The sequence below is a fragment of the Corythoichthys intestinalis genome, chromosome 10 (assembly GCF_030265065.1).
Source record: "Corythoichthys intestinalis isolate RoL2023-P3 chromosome 10, ASM3026506v1, whole genome shotgun sequence".
NCBI classification, from domain to species: Eukaryota; Metazoa; Chordata; class Actinopteri; order Syngnathiformes; family Syngnathidae; genus Corythoichthys; species Corythoichthys intestinalis.
The window spans coordinates 13772262-13786355 of NC_080404.1; the positions used below are offsets into that span (position 1 = coordinate 13772262).

The window sequence follows — 14094 nt, forward strand, 5'->3', positions numbered from 1 at the left end:
ACTGATGACTTTGTCAAAGCAGAGCTGCCAACTGTTGCTGAATGAACAGTATAAGCTAGCGATGTTAGCCGAAGCTATCCCCGATCATAGTTGTTGTTGCGTTCGTTTAAATTGTGCGTCATCTACGATCTTGTCCGAAAGGGTTAATCCACTGTCAATCGGGAAAGGGGTGTGGATGTGCACATAAGCGGGTCGGCGTCGCGGTAATTCACGGTCACGTTGCAGATAGCCTTCTAGTTTGTGTTTCGCCGCTTCGCGAGAGCCGCTGACAGGTGACAAGTGTTTCTTTTAATGCGAATCAGCGAGCGCGCAGGCCACGCAGTGAATCATGGGAAATGTAGTCTCGGGACAACACTGAAGTGGTGCTTTGTAATCTGTTCGCTTGTGTGAAAAAAATACATTTCCTCACGCCATTAGACGGCACTTTGTTTTCTTATTGTTGCCACAATAAAGTGGAGAAAGCCATCGGCGACTGTGATATGGTGGATATTATTAAGTTGTAATACGGGAGTTCACCAGTAGAGTGTACGCATGTCATTTAGATGTGTTATTGTTTGTGCCTTACTCCTTCACTAAAAGACAGAAACGTTGTTGTTCAGAGTCACTTGGCAAGACGTTGAGTAAAGTTGTAAAAGCCAATAAAGGAGTCGTGTGGGTCACTCGGTCAAGATATAACAACGACTCATCTCCTTCTTTCCCCCCAACGTTTTTATATTATTATTTTATATGCACGAGAGCTGCCGGATCTGCCAAAATGAACATGAAGTCTGATTATTATTTTTTTAACAATGTCATCAGATAGACAAAAACATAAAATTATGTGCAAATGCCTGCATCTTCAAATCATGAAAATAATAACAGCCTATATCTTACCAATGTTGTAATCTCGATGGGTCTTGTATCCATTCCATGTCAGGAAGTCTAGGCACATTGTTTGCATCCTGATTAGCGTCTGGCTAATAACATAAAATTCCAATCTTCTTTTCTTCCTCCAACTCTTCAAAAACTTGGATCTCCTCCCTTGCGCTTGATCTATCGCTTATATCGCTGTTTGAATCATTGTTTGAAGGGGTTTGTATGGCGGCCGTATGTATGGAGGTGCCATCGCGTTCCTGGTGTGACGTATCACTTCCGGGTTCATCCCCTTTCAGGCTCGAACTTCGGAAACGCAATTATTTTGTGAAATATACAACATATAAATTATTTTTTCATGCTTTTATTTGTTGGACCCTATTTGGCATGTGAAGAAATTACTTCACATTACTGCTTGAAGGAAGCCTCAATTTTTATTCAGTTTTGTTTTACCCTAAGTTTTTTTTTCATTCATTCATTCATTCATTTTCCATGCCGCTTATTCCTCACGAGGGTCGCGGAGGTGCTGGAGCCTATCCCAGCTAACTTCGGGCAGTAGGCAGGGGACACCCTGAATTGGTTGCCAGCCAATCGCAGGGCACAAGGAGACACACAACCATTCACGCACACACTCACACCTATGGACAATTTAGAGTGTTCAATCAGCCTACCATGCATGTTTTTGGGATGTGGGAGGAAACCGGAGTTCCCGGAGGAAACCCACGCAGGCACGGGGAGAACATGCAAACTCCACACAGGAAGGCCGAAGCCCGGGATTGAACCCTTGATCTCAGAACTGTGAGGCAGACGTGCTAACCACTCAGCCACCGTGCCGCCAAGTTTTTTTTTTTTTTTTTTTTTTTTTTTTTTTTTGAATAAATGAATAAATATATACATTAAGTATAAATGAAAAAAAAAAAAAAACAAAAAAAAAAAAAAAAGTTTTTTTTTCATTTATACTTAATGTATATATTTATTCAGACGACAATGACAAGTGGTCTTAAAGGAACACTAGCTTTGCAGTAGCTTTTCAACTTTTACAAAATATTTTCATAACATTTGTGATAATATATCAACTGACAAGAAGTTGAATGACACCTCTTTTATATATTGAGGGGGTCTGTATCGCTTTAACTGGCACTAATTAACTTTGAGGAGAGTGGCAGGAACCCTGCCACACAAAAAACTACAAATGTGCTACCTGCTTTATGGCATACGTCACTTCCCCCTTTCCCCATTCATTATAAAGACGGAAGTCGCTGTGAACGCTTTTGCGCCACACTAAGCCACACCGTTTCTAACCATCATATGCTATTATTTAGCCACAACTGGATTCATTACCTTATTGCTTTTCATCCTTCAAACAGCCACTGGAAACAGAAATAATGTTTAATCCATCTGCTGGCAACCGGGAGGTTGATTGATTGATTGATTTATGTTTATTTTTTGCATCCCCGCATAATTAAGAGATGATAAACAAATGTGTATTCATTCTGTATCAATAATATAATTGCATGTTCAAATATTGTAATTTAAATTTGCTAATAAAATCCAGACATTTATTCTGGAAGTTTTCAAAATGTGTCTTTGGTTGGTATAAGTCAATACAGACTTATTTTGCATTGATCATTTTGCCTAGGGGAATCACTCCCATCTATTAGTGGCACCATGCCGCAAGGGTCTGTCTCACTAAACAGTGAGGTAATTACAACGACTTCACTATTTACTAGGTCATGTTCATGATCTCCAAAAGACAACAATGTAATTCATGCAGACAGGAAATAGCTGGCGTGGAGGTCACCAAAAGCCATAATTGGAGCAGTCAGTCAATAATACCGTAGCCTTTCAGGCTGCTAATGAAGCACAAGAGGCATGACTGTGCATGCCAGTTACTTGAGCAACATGACTGCACACTCGCTCGCAATCAGCTGCCTGTTTCCCCTCTTGAGGCACTGTGTATAATCTAAAGATGAGTAAGTGCTCAGTATTATGAGAAATGTGTCAGCTGTCCCGTTTTTACAAGTAAATGAAGGCTCTTTTTAATGCATTTGAAATATTATAAAACTTAGTAAGAGCACAGGCCATTAACATAATGCATTTGTCTTTGTCTCTTTTTTCTCCAGCTGGAACAACGTACATATTTGGACGAGATGGTGGTATAATCACATACACATGGCCGCCAAACGACCGGCCCAGCACAAGGGCAGACCGGCTAGCCATTGGCTTCAGCACTCACCTGAAGGATGCTGTCCTTGTCAGAGTGGACAGTTCCTCTGGTCTTGGAGACTTCTTGAAACTGCACATCGTAAGTGGAAAAACATTTTCACTCAACACTTAGCTGTGATTTATTTGGTGTCAGAAGAAATGGCCTCTGCTAGCTTCCTACTTCCGTTCCTAACACTAGAAATACCAATGGTGGATCAGTTGTATCTAGAGAAGGGTCATCTGACCCTAATCAGCATATATTTTGTGAGCATTGAGGTCCTCATTAGTCATTCCAATTCACACTCGCAAAACCACAAGGTTGGATTAACCCAAATTTGCATCTTGAGTGTTGTCGGACAGTGGAGCGCTCAGACAAGCAATCGGGCGGACAACCTTTTTACATATTCCAAAACTACAGTTTCCCTACAGGACAAGGGATGGTGTTCTAAAAAACAAAACAAAACATTTTTTATGTGGTGATATACGACACTTCGCCCTTTTCCAGGGGCTAGGTGTCGGAGGTTGTTGCTAAAGCAATTTATCCTTCTGCGTCTTCTATGCGCCCACATGAGAGTAAGCCAATTCCTTTGCAAGACCCACCAAGAAGTCCACCTGTCTCTCTTGCCTTCCGGTGCATGCCTGATACAACACATATGCATTCAGTGCTGCCATGTCAATCATATTGTAGAACACGGCGACTGGCCATCTCCGTGTTCCTCTGTGTTTGACAAAGCCAAGGGAGCCCCGGATTTGCAAATATTCAAGATGCTAATTGCAGCTGTCCGGAGTGAAACCCCCATTTCACACCTAGGCAGCGACTCCACAGGAGTGTGTAGGGGGGTTGACTGCTTGATTGCTTGTTTGAGTGGTCTATTGTTTGACAAAGCCAAGTAGTCAGCTTGCTATCCGGGTCATTTGACGCCTTTCTGGTCTTTCTTTATAGCCCCAAAAAAAACCCCGGGACCTCCAGTGGTATCGCTATTGATTTTGATGACACTAAAGGAAAGGGGGGTTCCTTTTTATCTGACTTTGACATAGTTCCGATGGTCACCAAATGACCTCTTGTGAGCGCACTTTTACTATGTCACTAATTCAGCAATGAGGTTCTCTCCACACTCAAGTGCCTACGCACAAACATATTACACATTTATATTCTAACTAGCATCATGCTTTCTTTCTTTCTTGTTTCTTTCTTTAATTTTGCTTATTGGCAAAGAATGTGATGATGTCATTTCCGACTTGGGTGCATTCAGAGTCTCTACCTACTGGCGCAACGGTTCCATTGTCCAACAATAATGTTGTTGGAGTACAGAAGCAAGTACTTGGAATACATTGTTGAGCGCACCTTTAGCTTGGGTGCTCAGATACGACTATTGGCGACTACCATATCTTTCACACTACAAGGCAATTATAAAGTGCACCATAAATGAACAAGTTTATTTTCATAGATAAGGGGCAACTTATTGTAATGTGTATCAGTGTGTCAATGTACTGTATTTTGTTTCATTTATTCTTAACCGCTTGATACCAAGAAAAAAAAAAAAAAAAGGGGAGGGAATCTGATTTAAGAATCTTTTACTTCTGTTTTTACTTTCAAGACGATGCAAAATCAAGTTGAGAAGGTTCATTAAAATATATAATAAAATAAAAATGATTAATATTTAAAAATATATGGTATATTAAACGTACCGTAATTTCCCGAATATAAGGCGCACCCGTGTATAATGTGCACCCCAAATTTACTTGTATAATCAAGGGGAAATTATTGTACCCGTTTATAACGTGCACCCTAATTTTAGTACCAATAAATAGAAGAATACAAGAAAACAGTGCTGCTCATGTACAGATACAGAAATGTCATTTTACTGACTGGTGACACACAGCACAAGCATAGCACATTGGTAGTTCAAAACATTACCATAAACTGACAATATTTACGGTAATAATATGACTTGACTTCTCCAACTTGCCAGAATCTAGGAGAAAACAAAATAGATGTGACTTTTCTTTTAAAGGATGCTGTATAACTTGCTCTTTCCGTCATGATGAATAAATGTTTCCTCCATGGATTGATACGGTAAAATGCAAGTGAGAATGTAAGTCGGAAATCCATGAGAGCTCATCGCTGTCGACACGACAGTAACAATAGAAACTATTGTTATTTGGGTTTGAGTTTCCCGAGGGACAGATATAGTTGACGGACACAGGAAGTCTGTGTGCTTACGTTTGTTATGGTCCGAGTTGCGGAGCTGCAATAAACGTTGACTCAAATGAGTTCAAGAAACTAAATTCTGTGCTTTATGAAGAGTGAAAAAAGCAGAATCTAACACAGGCGAAATCATTCGGCCGATTAGAGTGAAGTATTACCGAAACAAAATGGTCTGTAATAGTCCATAATGGTCGGCAACGGGTCGCTGCATATGTTTGTTCAACACAACGTGGCCGTGTCAATAAAAAAAAATCGGTTTATATATATATTTCTGTCTCCATCCATGTACCCGTTTATAATGTGCACCATGATTTTACAAGTTGATTTTGGGGAAAAAAAGTGTGCGTTATATTCGGCAAATTACGGTAATACACTTTAATGATAATAAATACAATAATAATAACAATAAAATTAAAATACAAATATTATTAAGATAAATATTAGTGACAACAGGCATCTTTGATTATTAAAATAATAATAATGATAATAATAATGATTCTAAAAAAGCAATGAGACTGCTTTGATCATGAATGTGAGAGTTTAATCCTTTAACATTATAATTCATTACCTCTACAAGCCGCTTATCCTCTCAAGGGTTGCAGGAGCCCTGGAGCCTATCCCAATTAACTATTTGTTTGATTGAGTTATTTATTTATTTATTTATTTATTTATTTATGTATTTATTTATTTATTTATGTATTTGTTTGTTTGTTTGTTTGTTTGTTTGTTTGTTTGTTTGTTTGTTTTATTGTTTATTGTTTCGTTTATGGATTTGATGAATGATGAATCTGTCTTGAGCACTTTTCTGGAGCACAATAATACTATGCAGTTGTGTTTCAACAAAATAGGTTTGAGGTCATTAAGCACAACTATAATTCATACATAAGGTGCACTGGATTGTAAAATGCAGTGTAACTTGTTTTATAGTCCAAAAAATATGGTATACAGGAACACAACGTCATTGTGGAATGTGATAGAGTAAGCCGGCCTGTTCTAAGGAAACTGAACACCTGTTTGTCATGTGGAATTGCATTTTTTGCCATTTTATTGTCACCTAGACTAAACTATTTTTTAAGCACACTCATCATCTGAGTGTAACTATCCAGTTTAAAAGGAGGGGACCTTTAATGCTCACACTGTTAATCTCCAAATGCCTTCCAGACACTCTACCTACCACATGAATTGGTGTACAGCCATAGCAATAAATCTGATGTGTCCTTTAAGATAATAAAATGATCTTGCAGACAATCAGTTGGTTTTAATTTATTTATTTGGGGAAGTAGACCTTATATTATTATAAATTAAAATGTCCTCATATTTATTCCATAATTCTCATTGTTAACTGGTTCATAACATCTACAATTACTACTTTCAAAATTGAGAAAACAGATAACTAGTATGTTAAGATCATAAAAAAGACCTCAAATTGATGAGTGGACAATTCCCAAAGTAAATCCATGAGTGGTGAAGGTTGTGTAAGTAATATGTATTCATAATTCGAATATATACAGTATAAAAGTAATGAAAGCATGCAGAGACCAAAGGAGGGTCTTGGTGTGTTAAAATTAAGACAGGAACACCCCTGCAGCTTACATCAAATGCATGTGTTACCTTGTTGTAACACAACATTCAATTGACAGGCAGATATCGTGGATAAGTTATGTTCTACAGGCGGGGGCAGTGGGTTGTGAGAATCCCTTCTCCTTTCGCATCAGCAGTCACTCCAGTTGCCTCCTCATAATTATTTATTCATTAATGCGCTGTTCTTTGGCAGGCTTTGAGAAAGTCACTCTTTGCCAGAGAAAATGAGAAAATACATTTTTTTAATTACAAAAAATGCCTATTAAGTGACTGAATCCCAGGTTTGTGTGTGTACAATATTTAGTTGGACATTAAATTAAAAAAAATATATATATAACTCTGTGACTACTATACGTATTTTATTGACTATGAAGAAAATTGTATCTGGGGCTGGCGTTCATTAGAATGCATCCCAACCAGACAACATTGTCAAGAATAATTCCCAAGGGCACCCCCACCTCCTCACTCCCCTTTATTTCCTTGTGTTACCTCGACTCCTCTTAGGAGGAGGAGTGTATCTTTAGCTCTATGTGATAGGATTAGACCAGGTTTCAGTATGTACACTCTCCCACACCCCCAGCCTTCCTTACATACCTAATCACAGACTCCCATTTCATGATGACAGCAAAACCATCGGGCCTTGAAAGACAACCTCAGCTTGTGCTTCATTTTTCTTTTCTTTTTTTCCAAGGAAAGAACATTGTCTGAAATGTGGAGACTGATTTAAAGCTATTCAACAGAGTTGTGATCTCTCACCTTACTGTTCCTTCCCCATTGCAGAAGACAATGTGACAGAGAAATCACTGAACCATCAAATGTACAGTGATTTTTTTTTCCCCCATTGTAGCTCATAATGAAGAAGGACTCCATTTCTAATCATGTTTCAGAATTTCTTTCCATTTTAATTCTTCAATTTATTTTTTTAAGTGCTACAATATTTTCATTAAAACGCTCGAACAGTTATGAGACACACACCAGTGCCCTGTATAGAATGAATAATTTACAGTTAGATGTTTAAATGATAACTCTTTGCAGTAACATTATGCATTCGGGGTGTATTGGATACTGACTGTAACCACTGTGTTTATCATTACTTGTTTTGTGAATGCAATTAAGATTATTTCCCTAGATACAGATCTAGATGATTGAAGAATACCACCACACAAGTCTGTAGTATTGTTAAATTGGCTGAAGCACTTAATTGTGCCATGTGCGGTGTTAAAATTCTCAGGGAGGCTCATCCGCATCCTTGACAACCTTGTAAAAAGTGGCCGAAATGCCTTTTGATAAAGACATAGACCTCTTTTCATATTTTTTGACATTGCAACTTTTGAGAGAGTCGCAGTAGTGTTTTTTGTCATTATACTGCTGTATTTAATATAAAGACCAATCTATATTCCAACTCATCGCACATGACACAACTTATTCTGTCAAATTCTTTATTCAGAGCAGCTTTGCAGGTGAAGTGCGTAGGTGTGTAAGAGACAGGCAAGTAGAGACACACAAAGCTCAAGGAAAGAGTGCAAGGTGATGTTTTGCTTGAAACCCCCCCCTCCCAAAAAAAACTAAACAAAAAAAAACACCCATACATATTTGTAGTTAAAGTTTCAAGCATATAAGGATTACAAAAGTTTTTTTTTCAAATGTATTTATTAGTCAATGCATATTCAAATTCTTTGGAATTCGGTGGTAACAGTCTGTACGGGTTAACAATGTAAAAAACAAAAAAACAAAAAACAAAAAAAAAAGCATAGTGTGATGCTCTGAACCTTGGCTTGAAGAAAAAATTCTTCCATTTAGTTGTTTTAGAAACATAATAAGTGTTGTTTTTGGCAGCCCTTTTATTTTTTGTCTTATTCTGTCTTCTGAACAAAAATAATTATTAGTCTTAGTCACATTTTAGCTACTTCACAATGTTTTCGTCTTCTTCTAGTTTTAGTCGGCGAAATCTTATACAAATTTTGTCTAGTTTAGTCGACATTTACTCAAAATGTCTTCATCTGCAAAATTCAACAGTTTTAGTCCAAAATTAAAGGTTTCTAACAATTTCAAATGAACATAGACAGATGACCCATAATGCAGCATCTACAATGACAACGCTAACTTTGTGATGACAATACACTCAGCAGAAAAGGTATTTTCAATAAAACCTACCTAGAACTGTATGTTAAAAAAAACGGTCAAGGCATTTAACATCCTCTAGACTTACTGACCAGAAACGCTAGAGTGGCTCTGCTGTAGACTGGCCAGTATTTTAAGTGGACGCTCACCATTGTGTAGCTAATGCTAATGCAAACACGAGTGCTACGCCAACGCTAGGAGTTACATTTAGCGTCTGACCTTTAAAGGGTAAAGCAACATTTCATATACCGTATTTTTCGGACTATAAGTCACACCTGAGTATAAGTCGCACTAGCCCATAAATGCGCAATGAAGAGGAACAAAAAAACATATAATGAGTATATATCGCATTTTTGGGGGAAAATTTACTTGATACACAACACAGAACAGATATGTCATCTCTAAGGTAATTTAAAATAAAAATACAATAGAGAACAACATGCTGAATAAGTGTACGGTATGATAATGTTTCATGATTCATGAACAACGAAATGCGAACGTGGCCGGTATGTTAACGTAACATAGCTATTAGGAGTTATTCAGATAACTATACCATAAAGACCATGCTAACAAGTTTACCAAACCATCAGTTTCACTTCAAAAAACCAAAATAACATGTGAAATGATATAATAATGTGTTAATAATTTCACACATAAGTCTCTCCAGAGAGCACCATACGCCGCACTCTACATCAAATTGGTGTGCATGGCTGTCACCCCAGGAGGAAGCCTCTTCTGAAGATGGTACAAAAGAAAGCCCGCAAACAGTTTGCTGAAGACATGTCAACAAAGCACATGGATTACTGGAACCATGTCCTATGGTCTGATGAGACGGGCGGGCTTTCTTGTGTACCGTCTTCAGAAGAGGCTTCCTCCTGGGGTTACAGCCATGCACACTAATTGGATGTAGAGTGCTGTGTATGGTCTGAGCACTAACATGCTGACCCCCCACCTCTTCAATCTCTGCACCAATGCTGACAGCACTCCTGTAACGAGTCACATGACATTTTGGAGAGAAAATGACAAGCAGTACTCAATTTGAACATTTAGGAATGTACATTTTTTCAAAGCGGTGTCCTCACTTTTGTTGCCAGGGGTTTAGATATTAATGGCTATATTTTGATTTTTTGAGGGGAAAATAAATTAACTCTATTATATAAGCTGCACATAGACTACTTTTCATTGTGTCAAATATCTGCAGAAATGCGAGGGGTGTACTCACTTTTGTGATACACTGTATGTTCATATTTCGTTGACAATGAGCAGAAATGTTGAGCAGTACCAGAGCCTCTCCTCATTCTCATGGAAGGTCCCCAGGGGCCCACTGAGCTTGTTTTGTACCAGCTCTCAAATCTCTGTGTGGGGGTTAGGGGACGATTCCAAGTACTGTCTTCTATCCTTTTCTTCTAATTGCCTACAAGACTTTAAAAAACAAGCAATGAAGGCACTCAGGCTAAGACAATGTACTATGAAGTTAATGTATTCCGTAGATGAGAGAGGATCGTGGAGAAATAATGACTTCTCTGCTGGAGCATTGCTCCCCTCGGTTCTCTTTAGCTGTCGACGCAAAAGGGGATTTTCTTCGTCTTGTGGATCATAATTTTACTGTAATTTTAACTCTCACTCCCAATCCCATTAATCAGGAAAAATAGCTTGAGGGTAAGGCACAACCATGACAAATGTATGAGAAGTTTTATGTTAGAGTGGGAAAGTTTTTGTTTCTGAATACAGCGTGCACATTTTTTACCTCACCAAATAATGACAGCAGAGTCAGTTTTGATGCCGCGGTGAGATTGTTACCTGGGAAAGAAGCTGTGGGGCTCTGGAGACAGTTTGTCACGCTATCCCCATGCTCCTATTAAATACAGCTGCAAAGGGAATAGGTCTTATTTCAACTTCTACTCCTGTTAATGCCTGAGAGCCAGTAATTACCTCCTGTGCTCACTGCAGACCTGCATGTGATAGCAGCTGGATTTATGGTATACACTGTCCCTGTGCTATTTGTTTGCTGAGGGCACATCACTCAGCTATTCTTCCTGTATTCCACTTTCAATCAGGATTCCACTTTTAAATCATTTTAATGCATCCCTTATTGCCACTGTTGCCGCCTCACGGGTTGCTAGCCCACTGTCATGGATATTTCTATGGCAACAGTGGTTCAGGACAACGACATTGCCCTGGTATTTCATTTCAATTGCTGCATTGCATTATTCTATTTAATATTATTTATTCGACAAGTACAAACTATGGTATGAATTGTAACAACAAGGATGTTTCTCTCATCATACAATATTTGGAATAATAATAATTGGCGGAAAATGGAGGGACGTTTTTCATTTTTTAATTTTCAGAATGTTATTAGCGTTCCACAATACATTGGAAAGTACGTATTACTATGACCATTACACATTAGCTATTCCATCGAAACCAGACACTTCTTGCACGGAGTCAAAATGAGGTATAATGCCATCTGGAAGCATTGTGTGCATTGCATAAACAAATCAACAAATCTAAATGATTTTTGAGTAAACTTTCACCTCAGTAACTTTTTAACTCCTCCCACATGACATAACTCAACCAGTATTTTTTTTTTTTTTTTTTTTTTTTTTTTTGGGTCAGAGCAGTTTTGCAGGTGAAATGAGTGGGTGTGTGCGAGTCAGGCAAGGAAGGAGAAAAGAGTTCCGTTTAAATAGGTAATGTTCTGCTCGGAATAACACCTACAAAAACGGCTATCGTTATTCATTATTCAACTTTCAAGCAAATTAGGATTGTTATACAGTAATTCATTCATGGTTTACTTGAATTTAAGAAATGTTCCATTGGTAAATACATATTCAATACATATTCCAGCTCCTCCCGCCTCTCTGGGATGTGACTCTCTCAGCTGCCTTTCCGTTAGCTTTGTCGTTCCCTGCTTGGAGAGGGTAGTGGTCCCCTGGCCGCCGGTGTAGTGGTAAAGCGACCGTTCAAGGGGGCGGGAAGCGTGCTTGTGGGCTGGGGGGATCTTTATGGTGTGAGATTCCTCTTCGCCTGGACAGTCAGTTGTGTGTGGGGGTGTGTGGAGGGGCTCTGGTTCTGCTCCGCCCCACGTGGGCCTCTTGGCGTCCAGGAATCCTCCTTGGGCCCCGGGCTTAGTGGACCATGCGGGTCCCGCTGTGGGCTGCATCAGACTGGGGGTCCAGATTGTTGTGTGGTGGTGGGAGGACGGGTGAAGGGAGTGGTGGCGCATCTCCTCGCCCTTTTCCTGAGGGCTGGTTGATTGGACCACCCAAGGTCCTGGAGAGATGGCAGCAACCCATTTGCTGGACCTTTGGGGGGGTGCTCACTCCCACCTGGTCGGTAGGGGCAGTACCGGAGCGCCTTGGTAGCCCCCGCACAGCATTTCCATTTTTCTGCATTACTACAACACATCAAAGTGTATTCATACATAACTAGATGCAACTAGGCACATTCATGTAAATGAGATTGTCGATGCCAGGATTAGAGAGCAGGTAGCATAGAGTAGGACGTCAACCTAACAACAACAGGTGATTTTCATCATGCAAGTTTCTCCACCTCCTTTTGGGGATGGCCCCAAATGTTATTTTTGGTTTTAGTTGTACTTCTCTTGTGTGCTTCCTTTCTTTCTGTCCCCCGCAAAACCACTTTCTGTCCGCTGCTTTCTTCTAAGAAATAAAACAATATGAACAACCACAATGTGAGGATATCAAACTCCCATGTGGAACATTAAAACTGTTCAGTCTTTAAGAGCACTCAGATTAAATTATTAAATAAAAAAGGTCAATACTTATTTAAATTGTACTGTATCATCTTTGAAATTTGTGATTATTACATCCCTAGTCCATGTTCTATATACTAATATAAAAATATATATTGTATTGACAGAAAATAAGATTACGTATTACTAGAGGAAGGTGAAGTCGCCAAAAACTTTACTCAAGAAAGAGTAGCGTTACTTCCAAATAATATTACTAATATTAGTAAAAGTAGTCATGCAAAAATTTACTTAAGTACAAGTGAAAAAGTATTGGTTGAAAGGAATACTCAAGTAATGAGTAACATTGTGATTAACTGCTTGGAATGATTTTTTATTTTTTTTTTATAGTTTTTTTTTTTTTTTTCTCAGCACAATGTCATCTATATGAACTTCTACTATACTGTAACCTATTACATGACCATATTAGGCCAAAAAGATGACACAAAAATTGTCAAATTCAGACCACAACAACACATGAAACTAATCTTGTTAATCTTAAAACATTAGTAACCATTTCACCTTATGCTTTATTGAGATAATGTCAGCCATTAGTTTTTTGGGACCACATTACCATGCTGGTTCAGTATTTTGAACCACTTTTGGAATTGTTTTGATTCCTTTTTCCCCCCTTCATGCACTGTCGAGTGATCAAATGTTGACTGAAATTAAATACAGTGGTACCTCTGCATATGAAGTTAATTCGTTCCTGGACTTTGTTTGTAAGTCGAAATGGTCGTATGTCGAGCAGGATTTTCCCATAAGAATACTTTATAAGCCCATTAATTTTTTTCCACACCCCAAAAACCTACACTAAATCCTTAAGAAATACTACTGGTACGATTACAAACGGCAATTACACATAGCGAAACAAATAATTTATAAATACAAATCTGAATAATAATATAATATTAATAATAATTCCTGTAATAGTGTAACGTATGGGGTTGTAATGTAGCGGATGTTTTTTTCTGTACCTGAACGCATCGCGTGGCTGACGTAACACAGAGGGAGCGAGGCGACTGAGGGTTTACTTTCGCTTTCAATGTTTTCTTGAGAACACCATCAACTTTGGCGGTCAGGAGGCGTTTTGTGTTGGATAAGTTCTGAAATAAATGATAAAAACCTGACGAAGCTGGCAATTTCTTTGGAGATGTTACCACAATAATAATTGTCATCTTAGCTCATGAAAACTGGCGAACGGTGGTCGGAGGAGGACCATGGAGATGTATTGTTGAGCTAGTTCACGGATTCGCACCCCACGCTCATATTTTTCTATAATTTGCATCTTCATTTCAATGGTAAGTGTCAATTTTTCCTTGTTTGACCATCTGTATGAACCTTTTTGAAACGTGTTGATTTCTCTTGCAAG

The 14094-nt window shown here is 38.6% G+C and overlaps 1 protein-coding gene across 33 annotated transcripts in view; it reads left to right on the forward strand.

Annotated features, from left to right (window-relative positions):
* Positions 1-14094, forward strand: part of LOC130922805 (neurexin-1a-like) — a 492025-nt gene that overhangs the window by 326914 nt on the left and 151017 nt on the right. For all 33 annotated transcript variants that reach the window (XM_057847885.1, XM_057847886.1, XM_057847902.1 and 30 more), the window contains one exon: positions 2976-3157. In XM_057847885.1, the coding sequence (XP_057703868.1) occupies positions 2976-3157 (182 nt within the window). The remainder of the gene's footprint in view (positions 1-2975; positions 3158-14094) is intronic.